This window comes from Amblyomma americanum, chromosome 1 (genome assembly GCF_052857255.1).
Source record: "Amblyomma americanum isolate KBUSLIRL-KWMA chromosome 1, ASM5285725v1, whole genome shotgun sequence".
Classification (NCBI taxonomy): Eukaryota; Metazoa; Arthropoda; class Arachnida; order Ixodida; family Ixodidae; genus Amblyomma; species Amblyomma americanum.
In genome coordinates, this window is record NC_135497.1 from 31,678,265 (window position 1) to 31,697,429 (window position 19,165).

Genomic DNA, 19,165 nt, shown 5'->3' on the forward strand with positions numbered 1-19,165 from the left:
CCCCCCCCCCCCCCGCTGTGTCCGTTCAGTGTCCCGTGTGCTGCTTTCCCTGCTAAATGTGGCTAGAATCGTCGAATCGTCGAACGCGATGCCCAGACAACCGCGCTAATCGAATTTTTTGCAGCACTTTCTCTGCTCTGGTCTGATCCTGTGCGACCTCAAAACTAGCGAGAAATTTGACTTTTTTAGCGATAGCTACATTACGCTATCATTTCGAGCCTTCAGCGTGGCGGCACCGTGGCTGGTCACGTATTGCAGAGCAGCTGCCGGCCGCGCATCGCGCCGGCGAAACCGAGTGGGGGGGGGGGAGTGGAGAGGGGGAGAGAGCGAATCCACGTCCAGGGAAGAAGATGAAGAAGGAACGCCCAGAGAAACGGAGCAGGGAAAAACTGATTTTGCAATTAACTGAGCAAGCTTCACTCGGCCAGCTCTAGCTATCGCGTCACTCCAGGTTTAACCAGAGCTAAACCACAGCCATTTTTATCGCGCGCTGTTTAGCGCGATATTAACCCACGCTAGCCTTGCAAAGACTGTTGTTAGCCTTGAGTCTTGCTGTTGCTTGTTAAACTGCCAGACGCCATGATGCCGCCTAGGTGGTTTACGACACCCGGAAGACCATCTGACACTGCCTTTTGGAGGCTTAGAGTAATCCGTAGGCGACGTAACGAATAAGGGCAGTCATAAGTACGTGCGGTTGATTGCAACCGAAAGAGGGAGGACAAAGCGTGTTTAGTCATATGATATTTATTGCAACTTGCAAATAGTGAACAGAGCGGGCCAGCTAGGTAGAAAATACCAACGTGACATTCCTCAGATGTAGAAGGCTGTACGTAAGAAAACTTACCGGCTGGGGCGAGAGTTCGGCGGTACAGGAGGCGAACGTTTGAGCGCACCGAGAATGGCGGCGGGGTCTTCCTCTGCGCGCTGCGTTCGTGGGGAGAGCCATATTTGCGCGAAGAAGAGGAAAGAGCGCGCGTTTCTGCGTTCGCTTCGCTGGCCACACAATTTTATGCAGAATGAATTTGTTTTGAGTACTGGGAACAGAGTTTAACAGAGAGGCCAGAAAAGGTTTTTAATGACAGGTCTCGCTTGTGGCAGTGCTACATAATTTTGGGTGTTACCTTTTCGCAGCGTAGGTAGTTAAATAGTAGAGCTTTCATTTTTTCACGGATCCTCGTTTCTGGCGAACTTTGTAGAAACCTGAAAATATCATTTCGCAACAATTTATTGCAACGCTGACCAGTGCTCATGCTTTTCACTCGACCTTGATGTGAGAGAACAATATTTCCTACTTATTTGACAGATGGTTAAAAGAGCGACTATGCCAAGGTGAGTTGAGATGAGCGGTGACTATTTTTTAGGAATGTAACTTCAAGAGAACACCAGGCTGGCTCTCTGATGAGTTGCGAAATGATATTTTCAGATTGTTCGTCAAACTTCGCCAGAAACTCATCGAAGAAGTGTTCTTGCATTACTGACTAGAGTAATTTTGTGTTGTTAGTTGGTGTTGTTGCAGGTAAGATCAACACAGCATGTGATAAGGAATGGTTGCTTGTGCCTGATAAATAGTTAATATTTTACAAGTTCTCAGGGGCGGTGGATAAAAAGTCTGGCGTATTGTATGTCGAGCATGTTATGTTAGTGGGGCTGAGTGCAAGAATAATTTAACCAAGAAGTTAAGAAATCCGACACTTCAGAAGCACTCTTAGTTGCGGTAAAGTGAACACTATAGGCCAGGAATTATGTGAAAAATTAAAGCCACCACACTGAATAATAGGAAGATTGGGGAGCTTAATACAAAAAGTGTTAAGGGGCTTCTCGCAGTTCCCCGAAAACTTGAGGGCACGTAAAACGCTTTTTGTCTCGTTGTAGTAAAACCGAAGCGGTGGCATAGTGGTTTGAGCATCCGTCTTGTATGCCGGATGTGCAGCCCCCGGTGCCATCGGTTGCCCATCGGCTTTGCCATGCGTAGAAGCTGTAATCGGCCTGGTACGTGATTGGGGAAATAAGTAATAAACCCTGCAGACGAAACGTACTAGCCATGCATGGCGTCCTATGTCCAGGCTGCTCTTGCGCGATTAAAGCCAAATCACAGTGAACACCGCGGACGAACGCGAAAAATCGGACACGTACAGACGGACCGCAGACAGGAATGGTGATTTATACGTCTCATACCCATGTTACACTGGCACCGCAAAGGCCTTTGAGAATCAGGTCCTTATATCCAAAGGCGTAAGGAGTGCAGCTACACGGCAAAAATGTTGCGCCTTTGCCGCTAAGGGCCTTGGAGGCGATGGCGCCCGTCAGATATCTTTGGAGCCCAAAGGCGCGGCCTTCGAGAACCGGCGATCGCAGTGCCATCCAACGTCAAAAAGTAAAAGCAATAAAAAAATAGATACAGCCAACAATGTTTGAAAACATCGTTTTTTAAATACGAAAGGTGTGCCTGGCTTTGCTTTTTATACGGGTGTTTATATTTTATGGCCAGATTTCAAGAAACTGGAAGTGTTGCAGCAACACCGAGTGCCCCTGGTCGCCAAGGCAATACACACAACCTGCTGCTGCTGATGAGAGAGCACCTGTTGCAGTTCTTTTAAGGAAGCAGTTAGAATGAAAAAAATTGTCTGAGCTCAACGAATGAACAGAATACAGCACTTTAATTTTAACACACTCACTTCAGCCGCCTCGAGCATAGCAGCCGGTGCTAAGCTTCAACGACTGTTTCACCTGTGTGCTGCACCGTGTACCTGCGTCGCTGCTCATTTAAGCTTTCGCTCCATTGGTGAAAAATGGTGCCTTTGCTGGAAATGCCTTCGAGGAATGCCGTGTGACAGTGGTGTCAGTCGTCATGCCCAGCTTCGTCCTTTGCAGCGCGGCGGCCACCGGATCACGTTCACCCAGCGTCGAGCCGGCTGCACGTTGGCCGGTTGCCTGTGCGCCTCGCTGGCCGCCCTCTGCCTCACCCTGGGAGCCGTGGCGGGAGTCTACTACGGCGGTGAGCTGCTGGGCTACTCCACCCTGAAGCCCGTGCCGGGGCGACAGTGTACTGCACAGTAGCACCCCGTGCACCTGCTGCGCTATGTATAACATAGGGTTGTAGCTAGAGGGAAAGCTCCACCATGGAGCGGCGGCGCAGGAATGCCGAGTAGAGGAGGTTTCCTGCTTGACTCGGCTGTTGTTGGGCATAAAACGTGGATTCGGCCGCAAGAATACGAACTTCTCGATGCAAACCTCGTAGAAATGTCGTGAAAGTTTTCATACCAGCCCAGCACCGAACTTTCAATTGCGTTAACTATACTGAAGAATTGAAAAACGCAGTATCGAAATATCTTAAACTGCGCCCAGAAGAGACCGTGGAGGCGCAGCTACCAATTTCGAAATATGTACAATATACGCATTCACCCTAACAGTAGCCAAGTTAAATAAGAAACCTCGTCTTTGCTGCATTTTCGCGGCGGAAGAAGTGTTTTTTTTTTAAAAACTCGCATACACGGTGGCGCCAGCTTTCCCTCTTGGTAATACTTGGAAGCTCTGTGCTGTAGTACGTATACGAGAGTCGCGGTTCCGGGAAGCGCATGTCGTGCTAAAGCGGCTTCCCTCGTGTGGTGGCGGGAACACACGCAGTTCGCCGTTGCTTTTCAGTGGGGACACAACCCACCAGAGCTGCGAAACCGTTTTCTTTAAAATTTGGCGGCCCAACAACCACGTGACCAGGAAAAGAAAATTAAAATTTCTCCCGAAGGTTTCCAGAATTGAACCGAGGTCTTTGATTGCGAGACGCGCACGCAATCCATTAGGCCGCGTTGGTTCTTGGCGAATAACAGAAATGAACCTAGCATATGCGCCATCTTACGACTGTATGCTAATAAATAGGTTTGTCATTAAAAAGGAAGGAAAAAACAAAAATAAGAATAAAATTAGAAGGAAATAAAAAGTAAAAAATAACGCTTTTGCATTCACAGCACGTTAGTAGTTTTGAGCGGCCACCGTGATTTTTCAAGAATGGCCATAGGTTACCTTTTATGTTTCTGGCGACTTAATTATCCCGCCTGGTTAGCAGCAAGGAAGCTTGTTATCTTGTAGGGTCAAGTAGTGTCGAGTACGTGCTAAAAGCACGCGCAGCCGTCTGTCAAGCAGCACATATCGGACGCGTTCATCGCACCAGCCATGCTACATACGATCGCTGACGATGGCACACCGAAAGACATATAGAAGGGGCACCGAACTCTTAGTGGTGTACCTATCGGGTCTCTCCACTTTGCCCCGGCACTCTCCCAGCCGATGTGTTTTGTTTATTCATCGTGGCATTACTTCACTTTGCACAGGACATAGTGTAAACAAGGCCAGGGAGCTTCAGCGCCCTCTTTGCATCCAGGAACTGGAATGAACTGGGGAAGAGTACATATTATTCTAAGTGCTTTTCGCTTTAACCTTTTTTATTGTAAATATAACCAGTGTACAATTTTTGTTGGGAAAATTTTATTCTGATGTGACTTAATTTTAATCAATGTTATTCTAAGTGCATTTTATTCTTCACCTTTTTTATTGGTTATATGTAACTATTGCAAAATTTCTGTTGGAAGAAATGCAGTCACAGTCTGTCCCGCTTTTTTTTTCCAGTACTTATGGCATGGACCCCAGTCTAACCAAGAAGGCTAAGGGCCCAGACGTTTAACATGTGTTTTTTTACTCACCGCATCCAGCGAAATAAAAACTGAATTGAAAAAAAATTGCAAGAAAATCCATAATCGAGCGTGCCCACAGGTGGCCAAATGCCCTCACTTTTACATTTCCTCCCTGACCCTCAATTTTGAATCCATGGCCCTCCGTCACCCTTGCCCTCATTTTGAAAACCTATACGGTCCTCCCTCACCCTCATCCTCACTTCGAAAAATTTGCTGGCCCTTCCTCATCCTCACCCTCATGAACAGTCGTTTTAATTAAAGTTATAGGTGTAACATTAAGAGACCGGAAGCGGGCAGAGTGGGCGAGGGAACAAACGCGTGTAATGTCATTATAATCGAGCTGAAGAGGAAGAAATGGGCTTGGGCAGGGCACGTAAAGCGCAGGCAAGACAACAGCCGGTCCTTAAGGGTAACGGAGTGGATTCCAAGAGAAGGCAAGCGTAGCACGGGGCGGCAGATGGTTAGGTGGTCAGTGCATATAGATAAAAATGAAATGGTATAAGTGCAGGGCGCATGTATGTGGGGCGCAGCTGGCAAAATACAGGGTTAATTGGAGAGACATGGGACAGGCCTTTGACCCGCAGTGGGTGTGGTCAGCCTGATGATGTTGATGATGAACTTCTGTCGATATTACTGAGTAATAAACATACAAGACAAGCATTCAAGGCACTACTGGACGAGAGGCTAGAGCCTTAAATTGTGTGTCCGTGTCCGTGTGTGTGTATTTTTTGAACTAATACGTGAGATAAAATCGAGACAGTTACGAGTTGAGCACCAAAATATCACTCTGCCTTTACTTCTGACACGCACTGCGTGCATACATGCGCCCTGCACTTATAGCGTTTCATTTTTATCTATATCCACTTCTATAATGAGTCACTGCATTGCTGTGTGTGTGTATACAAAAACTAATGTACTGCAAGAATATTTAGACAACAATGCAGTAGTGTTTACCACGACAACTACAATAAGCGCCAAGCACAGAATAGACTAAGAACAACGAAAGTTCGTAGGTCGCTTAATTACCATTACCCGATGACATTGCGACAGCACAGGGTCTTCTGAATTTCACTGCTTCTAATCTCCCGCCATTTCGTGCGGTTTGCTGCATGCTCGTTTGATGACGCTTCCACGCGCACAGATGAAAGATCGCGAAGACCACGCTTTCAACTACAGCGTTAGAGACTGGCAGTTTTAATTTTTTTAATGAAATCAAGACGGCTACCTTAATTTTTTTCAATAATATTTTTATTCTTACAATTATAACTATCATTTAACTACTCGGCCTTAAACATCAGTCTCGATCTCCTGCAAGCGTTATGCATTTTCCGCTTCATTTCTTTGTTCCTTTTTGTGTAGTTCTTCCGTCCTTACCATTCGTTTTAATTTCGTCCAGGAATTATTCACCTCAAAAACTCTTTCTGGCCCCCAATTCTTGGCCAATCCCCCTATGTGGGCATGTGCCATAGTATGTGGACAACAACAACAACAACTACTACTGGCAGTTTAACACGCGTGAACGCGGGTACGTGACAAAGACTACGACACTGCAAGCACAGCTTGAGCGCTTGGCAGTTCGTTCTGGCAGAATGTTAAGATTTTTCCCAACTGACTGTTCATCTGAGGGAAGTGTATGAACCCACTGACTATAAACCGAAGTGGCACTCCCTCTTGATGATGTGCTCAGCCTTACCTAGCGTCTACTATTCTGCTGCTTCGTGTTTTTGCGATGTGTTTCGTGGCATTTCCTAAAAGTTTTGTAAATAATTTAGTTAATGCAAATAGAATATATTTCCAATGTAATAAATAGATGATTAAAAATGCTGTGGCGATGACGTAGTAGTATAAAGCAGCGGCCAGCGGAACTGATTTTTTGCGCCGCCGCTGGTTCGGATCCCGCCCCCTGCTATGAAGTTTTTTTTATTTCTTTAGTGTCTTACCCCAGTGCAATCACGGCTTTCCGCTGCAGTGAGGCTCTTATGCTGTCGCTTATAATAAAACATTATTCATGCCACTTGAAAATCAGATGGGTCGCTCAAATACAGCATTTGGGCTCAATAACAGTAATTACTGAAATGATGCAATTTCACGCAAACTTACACAATGAGGACCTTCAAATATGGCTCAAGTTATTTCCAAAATTTTGGCACAGGGCGACTCTAGAAATATGACCTCGGCCGATTTGGAGCGAAATCGGTGTCCAACCAAAGTCGACCGCGCCCGACACGATGGCGACCTCCAAATTTGGCTCGAGTCATTTCCAATGTTTGGCCCGGGCGACTCACGAAATATGACCTTGGCCGATTTGGACCAAAATTAATGGCCAACCATGACTGACCGCTCCCGGCACAATGACGACCTCCAAATTTGGAACAGGCCATTTCTTAAAATTTGGCACTCGCGACCCCGAAGATGTAGTTCACAGCTTTGAGGCTTGCATCATATCGTTGCTATGGTGTCGCTTGTGGCGTCACCAATTACGTCACCGCGCTTTCGCATGTCACACATCGCTTTAAGCGGACTTAATCCCAGGCTAATTTTTTTTTACTTTCATGAGCAAGATTGGCAGAGGAAGGCAGTCCCTGCGCTGCTTAGACATGAATGTAACTACGCGCTCCCGAAGGAATTTCCATTCTCTCTAAATCGTTGAAAATATGACACATCTGTCTTTTGTTAACTGCAAAAAAAAAAGAATCTGAAAAGACTGCCTCAAAGTGACCCAGCAAGTAGACCGTTCTTGGAAAGCAAAATCATGGGTCTACCTGAACCGCGCCGTAAGGGAAGGGATAAAGTAGGGAGTGAAAGGGGTGTCGTAGTGCAGGGCTCCGGAATAATTTGGGCCACCTGGAATCTTTAACGTACACTGACATCGGATAGCACACGGGCGCCTTAGCGGTTTTACTCCATCGAAACGCAGCCGCCGCGGTTGGGTTCGAACCCGGGAAATCCGGATCAGTAGACGAGCGCCCTAACCACTGAGCCACCGCGGCGGGTGCCGACAGGATCAGAAAACCTAAATGACTCGACTGGAAGGCTCGCACTTAGACACGGAGCGAACAGTAAGAGTGTCAAAAGCATTAAATCTAGCGAGTTTAAGCCCGCACGGGATCAAAACAGGTTCTGATGAGGCATTCACTGTCCACCGTTGAGCGCAACCGTCAACTACGGCGACAATAGGCCACGGCACGAGAACATTCTGTTTCTCAGCGTTGCGCACATCTGGCTCAACAAGCAGGTGGCAGGTGCCCGTGAACAGGAACGAACATTGCTGCCATGGCTAGTAAGATCACTTCTTGCGTGACCCTGAAGGCACCGTTTCCTCATTGAGAGGAACATACGAACAAACTAAACAGGCACAGAAATTGCACCTTGTGCGCATGGCAGAGCTGCAGGTAAGCAAATCGAAGAAATGAAAAATAAAAAACACAGTATAAGAATCTTTTGCACCAGGCACAGCTCGAAATAAATACTGAACAAAATATGAAAACGTGGTACATGTAGCTTCTGCACTTGCCAGAGCTCAGAATAAATACACCACAAAAAATTAAAAATAGCTAGCGCACGAAGCCTTTTGAACCTGGCAGAGACGTACATAACAAAAAATGAAAAATAGTACCTGGAGCTTCTGCATCTGGCAGAGCTTAAAATAAACAAAAAATGAACAAAAATGGCCCATGAAGCTTCTGCACCTGGCAGAGCTTAAAATACCTAATAGTAAAAAATAAACAGTATATAACACTGCTGCACTTGCAAAGCTTAAAACGAATTAAAAAAAAAACAAATGACGCTTGTGCACCTGACTGATATTAACTAAATACAAAAACACAAACTAAATATGGTATAACGTCTCTGCACCAGGCAGAGAAGCAAATAATGTAAATAAAAATAAATACATGCAAAAAAAATTCAAAGTGGTGCTGGCGGCTCCAGCGGGTTTCTTAGGATGTTTCCCAGCATGCCGACCGTCTGGACGAGCAGCTATTGATGCGCATTTTGACTCCGCACAGCAGTTGCCACCTCCCGCATTGCCTGCACATAAAAAAAGTACAGTTACAAATTTTTACTGCCCAACACTACTGAGAGCTTGCTTAACTTTTGTGAAAAAGGTTAGGTACTGAGATATTTTGGACAAAATATGGTTTTAGAAGACTCGTGGCAGTTTAATAGACGGAGCTGTCCCAACCACCTCCCACAAGAGATGCCAAACAGAAGTAGATGTGTTCAAAAGTGAGCATGGGTATATATGCTGAAGGTGACGGTTCCTGCTTAGTAAATTCTGCTGAAAGGCAGCGTCCTGGCGGTTCCGGGCCTTAGTAAGGTCCGCCAAACGCCGTGTTTCATGTAGAGTCTGCCGCAGCAACTCATCCGCCTCATCATCTCGTCGTTGTCTTCTTTGGCCAGCTTGGTGTGGGATGCGGTGAGAGCTGCAGTGGGGCTCCGGTGCGGGCTGCTGTGGGGGCTGCGGTGTAGCTACCAGCAAAGAAAATGTACTCATATCACGCAGTTGGCATGCGGTGGAGTAAGGAAAGCGTTTCGTGCAATGTCTTAGTGGACTTGACGTGAATACGCTGACAGCAATAACAGAAGGCACAGTGGTGCGGCACGGGCAGCATTGTTGTAGCATATTTCATGTGCACATTCGTAAGACTACTAGGAGACATACCAACCTGACTGCAAGAGAAATAAACATTCTGCAAAACGTGGCGAGATCACAGACACAGTTTTGTGGATAGTGTAAAATTACTGCAGGTATATGGCTACTGCTTCAAATGCTATTACTTTAAAGCAGCTGCAAGAATGGGTAATGTCGCCTGTGCCGACTGGCGACGTGCTGCTGAAAGAGTCTGGCGAGGTGCTGCTGGAGACGATCGGCGACGGGCTGCTGGTCCTCCTGTTGCAAGAAGCCATAGCGCCGCACGTTCGTACACGAGTGGACAAACGTTCTTCCCCGCAGAAAATGTCTCAATTGCCCATAACGTCATCGCGGTTTACAAGCGACGGTACACACCCACCTGAATTGACTGATCCTCGAAGAACAACGGCCCGCGGCGCTGGCCGTGCCTATAAAGCCCGGAATACATGGAGCGTTTTTGAGGCGATTTTCGCCCGACGGCGCAGATTTGACGCCCGGCATCAAGAAAAACGCCCGCCGCCGCCGATCAGGAACGGCTAGATTTTGACGCGGCGTGCGCGCGTCAGACGCTACCGGAAGTGCCTGCCGGACTCACTTCCGTCTGTATTCGGCGGCAGCGGCCAGCCGTCTCAGCGTCCCTTGAGCACTTCGCGCGCGTTATTCACCCTCCTCCTTTCTTAATTGCCAGTTGGGGTGCACCTAGAATTTCCTCTTTTTTTTCTGCTTGTCTTCTATGTCCCTCATCTTCATGAGCAATAATCTTTTCTTTAACAACAGAAGACGCCGATGTGCCCCCATGGACACTGGCCTTGGTCACAAGAATAGAAGCGGCGTGTTCTCCCTCGCAGTAATCTCCCTGCTTGCCGTCCGCTCGAAGTAAATGAAAACTCTTTTCAAAACTGGTTTTCAGCAACGAGAGCCACAAGCAATGCACAGAACGAAGCTCACATGTAGTGTCTGCCCAATCCGCACCGCCGTTTCAGTCGCACAGGGTCGCCAGACGAAACAGTTCTGGCCAACTCTCTTCGCTGAACATCCACAAAAATATCGAGACAATACTAAACATACCTGAAAATGTGTATAGACATATCTGTAGGATATTTATTGCCTAATTTAATAATTATAACACAAGCAAACAACATATAAGCATTGATCGTTCATTTAGTGGTGGCCAAAACATTTTTGCCTTGTCTGGCCACACTGCGGCGGCGTTCGCCGCTTGTACGCCTCATGTAACCTGGCCAGCGTCCCTCCGGCGCGTTTTTTTGTCTACGCGCGATAATCGCAGGAGAAAAACGCCCCATGTAGCCCCCGCTTAAAGCCCGGGATACATGGAGCGTTTTTTGGGCGATTTTCGCCCGACGGCACGCATTTGACGCCCGGCCTCGAAAAAAACGCCCGCCGCCGCCGATCTGGCCCCGCCAGATATTGACGCGCGGCGTTCGGAGAGACCGGAAGCGGGAGCCGGAGCAAGCCAATAGCAGCGCAGGAAGCCCGCTGTTCCGGTTTGGCCGCCTCCGCCGCCGCCAACATGGCCGCCATGGCCGACGAGCTCTGCTGTGTTTATTGCACGAAAATGTTGTTATCGTGAAAATAAACGCTTCACGAGACATGAAATGTCACTTTTTTTTGGAGAACAAGACCGAATGTTGGATCAAAATGCCCGCTTTTCCTCCCTGAAGCGAAGGTGCCGAAGAAAACCGCAGCCGATGGTAGCCACGGCTGAGCGGGCATCGAAAGGTACGCAACCGCATGCATTCGAGCACGCAAAACCACGTATATATCTATGCACGCGTGCTGCAAAAAGTACAGTGGTGTCTAAATGAACAATTTCGTTATTCTGAATAAGGAGTCAGCGTCGCTGCTCTCAAACAGCTCCTCGCTCAATGATATTTGCCACTTGTTGATCATATTGCTTTCACGCTGAGAGATACGCGGCGGCGGGCTGCCGCTTTTTCGCTCCATGTATCTCCAGCCGGGCGTCGCGCCGCCGCGGCGTTTTCTGCCGCGCGAACATCGTCGGAAAAAACGTCGCATGTATCCCGGGCTTAAGAGCGATAATACAGCCCCCCCCCCCCCCCCCGGCAAGCACACTCCGGTGTGCCTGCGGTAGGATGCGACAAGGCATGTTCAAGCGGCATTTGACATAATGGTGCTGATAGACTCACCTGTCCTCTTGCTTTAAACGGGCCAATTCTGCCCTCTTCCTGCAGCACAGAACGTGCCAAGACTAGGATTCCCGCGCGGAGACTCGCCGCAGCGAAGAGCGGGTAAAGCAGGCAAAAGTTTCTGCTTTGTTTTTCGAAAAAAGCGAATAGCAAGGAAGAATCATTGCCTGCATCTTGGGTTGGGGCTGGTAGGTTTACAGGGACATATGCGTGCGCTGCGTTGTAGGAACACAAATTAAGAACGAACGAAAACTAGCAAGGTTGTTAGTGGGCGCCCAACCGCTTTGCTTGTTTGTTGCTCGTGCCCAACTGAATCATTTGCGTGCCAGACGTTTTTGCGGCCAAACAAAGTTAAATCTGAACAACAGTGTATCGTGGTCGTCTTGTAATTCCTGAAACAAAAGGAACAGTACCCCAATCACATACATGGCATTTGTCACCTTTAAACCCCTTTTGTCAAGCGCCGATCGATAACACAGACTTACCTCGGCAAGATGACTTCGTCGATTTTCAGGCCCGGCATTCTTTGCAAGTTTCTTTCTGGAGATCCGTGGCCTTCACTGGCTTCGATCAAATTGTTCCGTGCACTTGGTACAAGCGCACAGTACCTTGGTTTTAGACGACGAGTAAAAAAGCAGACACTAGCCGCGGGATCAGCTGTTTTACCGAAAGCCGCCATGTTCACTGTTTACCTCTGCCAGCGCGCCCTCATGACGACAAAAGTTACCCATGAAAGAATTCAATTGCAAAACTTTAAGGACTTCTTGTTTTGCTTCATGCTGCTGAAAGTGAAATACAGTTTCTTCAAAAATAAAGCATTATTATTTTATTGACTGCGTGTTTTCATGAAAAGTTAACATACGGCCCATCGACGTGTAAATAAGTTGCTTGACGTGCAAATAAATGCTTCCGGGGTGGCACCTTGCTAGTCATTGTTTCATTCGGCGTTTCGTCACGCGTTGACGTCTGGCCACGATATCGTGATTATGACGTCACGCTCTATAACTTTAGAGCGGGTTCCGTAATACGGGCCCAGGTTCTTTGCGTGCATGGGTCCAACGCAATAAAACAATAAAAAAATACGGTCAGAGCAGAACTCTAAAATGGACACACCATGGCAGAGGAAAAACCTAAGCGTCCACTGCAGTATTCGAGATCCCACTTTACGCTTGCCGAGAAGCGGACAGTCGTTGTTTCTGCAGCGAGCATTGGAACGCTGCGTATACCTATGAGCTCGAACCGTATAGGAATGGCGACAAGAGACACCTAACTTTCTGGCAGTGGCAATGCGAAATTCGATCGAAGCGTCTGATACAACTCGTAGCGAACTCGTAGCGAAGGGCCTGCGCCCACGCCAACGGTGAACTAGTAAGGAGAGCAGCAATGAAGGATTGCCGTTCCCGCACCAGCGTAATCCTCTGCTTCGTTTTTTGGGGTTGACTTGGGGAGATAAGTATGTTCTCTCCACTCAATCGCGGCTGACACGGTTCAAAGCCGCCCGGACCCCACCCCGTGATCGCGTACGCTACCGAGCGCACGCCAAGCACGACAGACCTTGCTCTGAGGGAACAAAGGAACGACACACTGGCTGACACAAACAGGCATTTATTGCTACGGCAACAATAACGCCAGCTAGCTACAAGATACACTAATGAATCGAGGTCGTCCGACTCACCAGCAAGGTTCCGAGCGAATGTTCGCTCGCGCCAGGGCAAGGGATGTATACTCTGAAGGCCGGACGGGACGATATACGGGAGCGGGTCTCCCCGTTGATTCCTCGCCCCGCCGGCTATGAGCGGAGCCGCGAGCAACACGTCCGCTCGCGCCGGCGATCCCAGCCGAAGAACCTCATCTCCCGCGCGCGGGCTTCAGCAGTCTCCCGCGCAGCGACGCTGGCGCCCTCTCTTGTCAGTTAATGTAACTGTCAAAGGAATGCGTTCATCCCCGGGGTGAGACAGCTGCTGCACGGTGCCTCGCGGGAAAGCAAACACAGGGGGCTGCAGGGCAGGTCCCCAAATCCCCCCAACCTTGAATAGACCCACGCGCCTGAGAGTACCTGCTATGGAGGAGTCTCCTGGTCTTCATGTCCTTGAGGCACGTCTGGCAGCGGAGGTCACGCCGACAGCGTCCACGCAGTTTTCCGCGGTGATCTGAAGGCGGCATGAAGGTCTCCGCTGGAACGACTCGCATGGCCCGCGGACTAGTGTCCGGAGGCCCGCGAATAGAAGGCCGGTGGGAAAACTGCAGGCCAGGATTCTGCAGTAGTCGCCAGGGCAGCAGCAGCCGGAGGTGACTGCTGACTGGTCTCGCCAAAGGTGCCCCGGATGGATGCGGCGAACAGGATACAGGCCGCTCCGTCGCAGCAGGTGGCAGCGAGACGATGTGCACCGGACAGCAAGCCTGGGTGGCTCCAACGGATCTGCAAAATTTTCGAAACGCTCTCGGCGTGCCTTTAGCGTAGGTCACGGGAGGGGAAACGGTATCCGCAAGGGCCTCGTGGCACAAAGCCTACCTCGCTAGCAAAACGTGTCCCGCGGGCGTGCAAACGCGAAGTTCGAGTGAACAAAGCCCTTTCTTGAGTTGAACGAGACTGCTCAGTTCGTGCGAGGTTACAAAAAAAAAACGGGCGGGCAGCAAAATGCGCCCCCTCTCAACGACACGGTCCGGTGGTCATGTCTCTTCTAACGTGGTTCAGGCAGCTCCGAAAAGCCTCAGGCCTAACTGCCACTTCGACAACGACCATGACCACAACAAAGACCCGAAACGGGTTATGTGCGCTCAGCCGCGAGGAGACGTAAGCTTTGTGGGGTGGCCCTACCCCGCTCACTGCACAAAGCAGCTTCTGAGTGGTCGGCGCCCACCGTACCGGACGGTGTCGGAGCGCCCGGAGCCGAGCTGCAATACCAACGTGCTCGTAGCGCAACCCGTGGCCCCAGACCACCCGGCTCCCGGAGCCGCGGCTCCCAGAGTCGAAAAAGAGACAGTAGGGAAAATATATACAGAAACTCGGACCACCCACGCGGCTTCCGTACTCACTCGCTTCGGGCTCGGCAACTCCGTGGGTGCTAGGCCTCGCGCTCCCTCGATGCGGACCAAGTGATTCTCATGAAGAAACTCCAGAGAAATCTTAATTAAAAATGTGCTGAGCATGTCGAAAAGTTCAAACATGCTGCAGCGCAATACACCTCGCACTCAAGAAAGCATGCCGCAGGTCCTAGCGATCAAAATTCACTCTAGGCCTAGCACTTGTCAAGTCCGGTCAAAGAGCGTTCCTCGAACCGAACCAACAGTCGTCCAATGTTCCAAGAGCAGGCCCCACGTTTGGCTGCCACATGTGGTGTTTGATGTGGGGAGATAAGTACGTTCTCTCCACTCAATCGCGGCTGACACGGTTCAAAGCCGCCCGGACCCCACCCCGTGGTCACGTACACTACCGAGCGCACGCCAACCACGGCGGGCCTTGCTCTGAGGGAGCAAAGGAACGACACACTGGCTGACACAAACAGGCATTTATTGCTACGGCAACAATAACGGCAGCTAGCAACAAGGTACACTAATGAATCGAGGTCGTCCGACTCACCAGCAAGGTTCCGAGCGAATGTTCGCCCGCGCTAGGGCAAGGGATATATACTCTGAAGGCCGGACGGGACGACATACGGGAGCGGGTCTCCCCGTTGATTTCTCGCCCCGCCGGCTAGGAGCGGAGCCGCGAGCAACACGTCCGCTCACACCGGCGATCCGAGCCGAAGAACTCCATCTCCCGCGCGCGGACTTCAGCAGTCTCCCGCGCAGCGACGCTGGCGCCCTCTCTTGCCAGTTAATGTAACTGAGAAGAAAATGCGTTCATCCCCGGGGTGAGACTGCTGCTGCACGGTGCCTCGCGGGAAAGCAAACACAGGGGCTGCAGGGCAGGTACCCAAAGGTTGTAAAAAAAACAACAACACCGGCATGATGTTTTATGCTGCCTCGAGCACCCTCGGCAGTGACTATTTGCTTCCCTCAACTGTCAGCAACATGAAAATAGCTAAGCAGACGCGACAAACTTCGCTGCCACGTCTACGCACAACTCACGTCCACTCACGTCCGCTCACGTCCGCTCACAACCACTCTCCTCGACTTATCACTCACGTCCGCTCACGACTCGTCTCTATTCACGCTCACATCCGCTCCATGATGCTCATTTCCACTCACATCCACTCACATTCATGGCCACTCACACTCACATCCACTCACTCGTACTCAAACTCATGACCACCCACACTCACAGACATTAACTCGCCCTCACACTAACGTCCACTCACACTCACATTCTCAACCACTCACCCACGCTCAAAGACGTGAGTGTAAGTGAGGCGATATGAGTGCACTCATGAGTGGGTGTGCCGACATTTGCCCTAAAAATTGCATGATGAACTTCCTGGAATATTGGTTTTGGGGCAAGGGAAAGTTGATTGTTAGTAGCAGCCGATACAGCGCAGCTTCCGATCTCTACAGTTCGCGGTAAGGCAGACGGGCGCATGCGGCGGCTCTCAGGGCGCCCGCAGAAATGCCCTGCGTAGGAGGAATGCCCAACTGGCTTCTCGTAAAAAGATGAAACCCAAAACAGACAGCATACAAGGAAGAGGGGACTCCATGCGCTTCGTCGTTTTACGAAACCCTGCAGTAACTAGACCCCCCCGCCCCCCAGCGTGCCCAAATGACATAAGCCTCAGGGAAAACGTTTTGTAGATACAAAATCTACCGGATTTTTGTCTAAAGTCCATCATCAAATGGATTCTCGCGTATGTGCCGCCGATTTTACGGCTCTTGCCGCCAATACACATCCTTTTTGCTGTCTAATGTAACTTACAGTGGGTGAAGTGAAAACGCCTCGCAGCCAAAGAAAATATCTATGATAATTGTAGAGGAAGCTCTTTGTTGTTTGAGGCCAGGACGGGAGTTTTGCGCACTAAGACATATAGAGTCAGGCCCCACCAGATAGACACGTTGTGCGTTGCGCGCGGAGAGTAGGAGGAAACGGCTGAACACTTGATACTTTTCTGTAAAGGGCTTCACCCTACAGTGGAAAGCAGCGGGGTTAATTTATCCCAGGCATTGTGGTTTTAAGTTGAAGATATTAAGCGGGTAGAAGTAACCAAGCGAATGGTATTGGATTGGTGGCTAAAATGTAAAATTTCATAAGTCATGGCTAGGTGGCTTGAGCCACCGCCAGATTTAAAGGGTTCAGCCGTATCCATCCATCCATCCATCCATCCATCCATCCATCCATCCATCCATCCATCCATCCATCCATGCATCCATCCACCCACCCACCCACCCACCCACCCACCCATCCATCCATCCATCCATCCATCCATCCATCCGTCCGTCCGTCCATCCGTCCGTCCGTCCGTCCAATGTAGGGTGCTTCGATGGGCGGGCATCCAGACATCCTACTTAGAAGGTATGTTTCTTGAAAACAAACATCCACGGATGATTCCATTTGTTCTCCACGTTTGCTGAGCACGCCGCTGTAAACAATTCAAGCTCCCGTATTTAACGAACTCAAGTCGAACACTGAGGCTGTGTTGGCGAAATGAAAAATTTGTTTTCGAGGAACGTAATCACACAGTAACTGACTCACATATCTCGGTGGACACCTAAACCGAGCCTTAAGGGAAGGCATAAAGGAGGGAGTGAAAGAAGAAAGGAAGAAAGAGCTGCCGTTGTGGATGTAGTAGTAGTAAGTTGTTATTATTAAAATAATAACAAAAAGGAAGGAAAAGATTTTCGCTAGCCCCCATCTGCCATCGGTACTGAAGCAACTGAGCTGGGGCAGAGGAAATAAAGGATAGCAGGCAGAATGGAGAAATGATAGAGGTGAGAGGACAGGAAGAGAGGATAGAGGGAGAGGTAATATACACAAACTATTTACACAATAAGAAAGGTGTCCAGGTTGTGCGCGTAATTAGTTCATGATGGAGCAATAAAAACACACGCGCACAGCAATATGTTGACTACAACTGGAGTGGGGCGTCCAGTTGTTAATCGTCCAAGGTAGAACTTGCGGAGCGTTCGTTCACTGCGTGTAACTACCTGGCGGAGAACAGACGGCATGTAAAGCCCGTCTGTTCGAGGAACGCACAGAGACTCACCAAGGCTCGCTCACGGGTGCGCGCATTGCCCTGCGGCCACAATAGCGTCTTGAGGGAGTTTGGTAGTATGCCCAGCACCCTGTAACCATATCGCGACGAGCATTGCCGTACGCGGCACAGTGAAGGAGCAGGTGGTCTAGTGTTTCCACTGCACCGCACCCGTCACATGCATTAATTGTGGCGATTCCGTGACGCTACCGTCGTTCCCCGGGCCACACGCAGCCAATGCGCACGCGGAGGAGCATTGCACGTTTCGACCGCGTAAGTGCGCGACAGCCGTTGATGCTGTCGATGCGCTCACCTCCTGCGATGCATGGGTCGGGGTGGTGCTTTCGACGACCGCACGCACGTCCTCCAGCGCGAGGGGCAGATCATTGGGAGGTAGTTGATGTGCGGCGGTCGCCAGGACGTCAGCTTCTTCGTTGCCGGCGATGGCGCAGTGACCGGGCACCCACTGTGCACGCACGGCGCATCCTCTCTGCGCAAGACGCTCGACGCGCGAGCGAATATCCCGCACTAGTGGGGTACCGCGGCCGGTGGGTTGCAGCCGGCTGAGGGCGGCAATAGCAGCTTTGAAGCGAAAAGCTTCACTACGCTAGTCAACACCGCGCTTCGCGCGCGCCGGCGTATGTCAGAGCACGAGTGACGTAACGCACAGCGCAGGTGGCGGCCGCCGACTCCGTCGGCTGACCTTTCGCCGCTGCCGCGTTTCTCTCTCTCTCGCTCCCTAGTTACTACTGCGCATGCGCCACTAGTAGCACCGAGCCACAGGTGCTGCGCAGCGCCGCGCCTTTCCTCAAAATCCTACTTTCAATTATCAGTTTTCTCTTTCTTCTTTCCCTCCCTCCTTTGTCCCTTCCCTTACGACGCAGTTCGGGCGTCCAGCGAGATATGTGAGGCGGTTACTGCGCCTTTTCCTTTCCTCAAAAACCAAACAAGTGAGCCGACGGCGTTCATAGAGTTCATTGGCGTTGACAACTTTGCAAACGCCGTTCATTTCTATGAAAGGAAAGGCGCACAATCGGCTCCGCGGGTAAGTGGAGACCTCAATCTCGTGTTCACGTGTACGTGGCGTTCGTGTCCAACTGCAAAAGCCTGCCTTGATTGCGCTCCGCACATTCTATAAGCAGCGCGCCCTCCCTGCCGTCCTGGGAGGTGGCAGGCAGTTAATGGTTGATCGCGAGTGATTGATCATCAAATGAACACTGCGGCATAGCTGTAGCTGCAGCGCAGCATGCCAGCCACAACGCTGTCAGCGCTAATGAATTCAGGCGACATCTCTCTTATCACCGCCACATGTATCGAAGCACGAATCAGGCGTCCGCATACCCAGGGAGCCAGTTATGCGGCCTTCCTTTGCTCAAATCCATCGCCATCTAGAAAATTGTCAACGCCAACGCCAATGAACACAGTGAACGCCGACGTCTTTCGCTTTGTATATCCTGGATTAGCTGAGCACATAACTTTTTTTCACAAATATTTACTATTTTCCTGCTTTAAAGGCAAGACGCTAAGGCGCCCTTGTGCTGTGCGATGTCAGTGCAC

The 19,165-nt window shown here is 50.0% G+C and overlaps 1 protein-coding gene across 1 annotated transcript in view; it reads left to right on the forward strand.

Moving 5' to 3' along the window:
- Positions 1 to 2,820: 2,820 nt before the first annotated feature.
- The window catches only part of LOC144125662 (atrial natriuretic peptide-converting enzyme-like), a 996,499-nt gene continuing 980,154 nt past the window's right edge, over positions 2,821 to 19,165 (forward strand). Inside the window, exon 1 of the mRNA XM_077659292.1 lies at positions 2,821 to 2,995. Coding sequence (XP_077515418.1) covers positions 2,821 to 2,995 — 175 coding nt within the window. The remainder of the gene's footprint in view (positions 2,996 to 19,165) is intronic.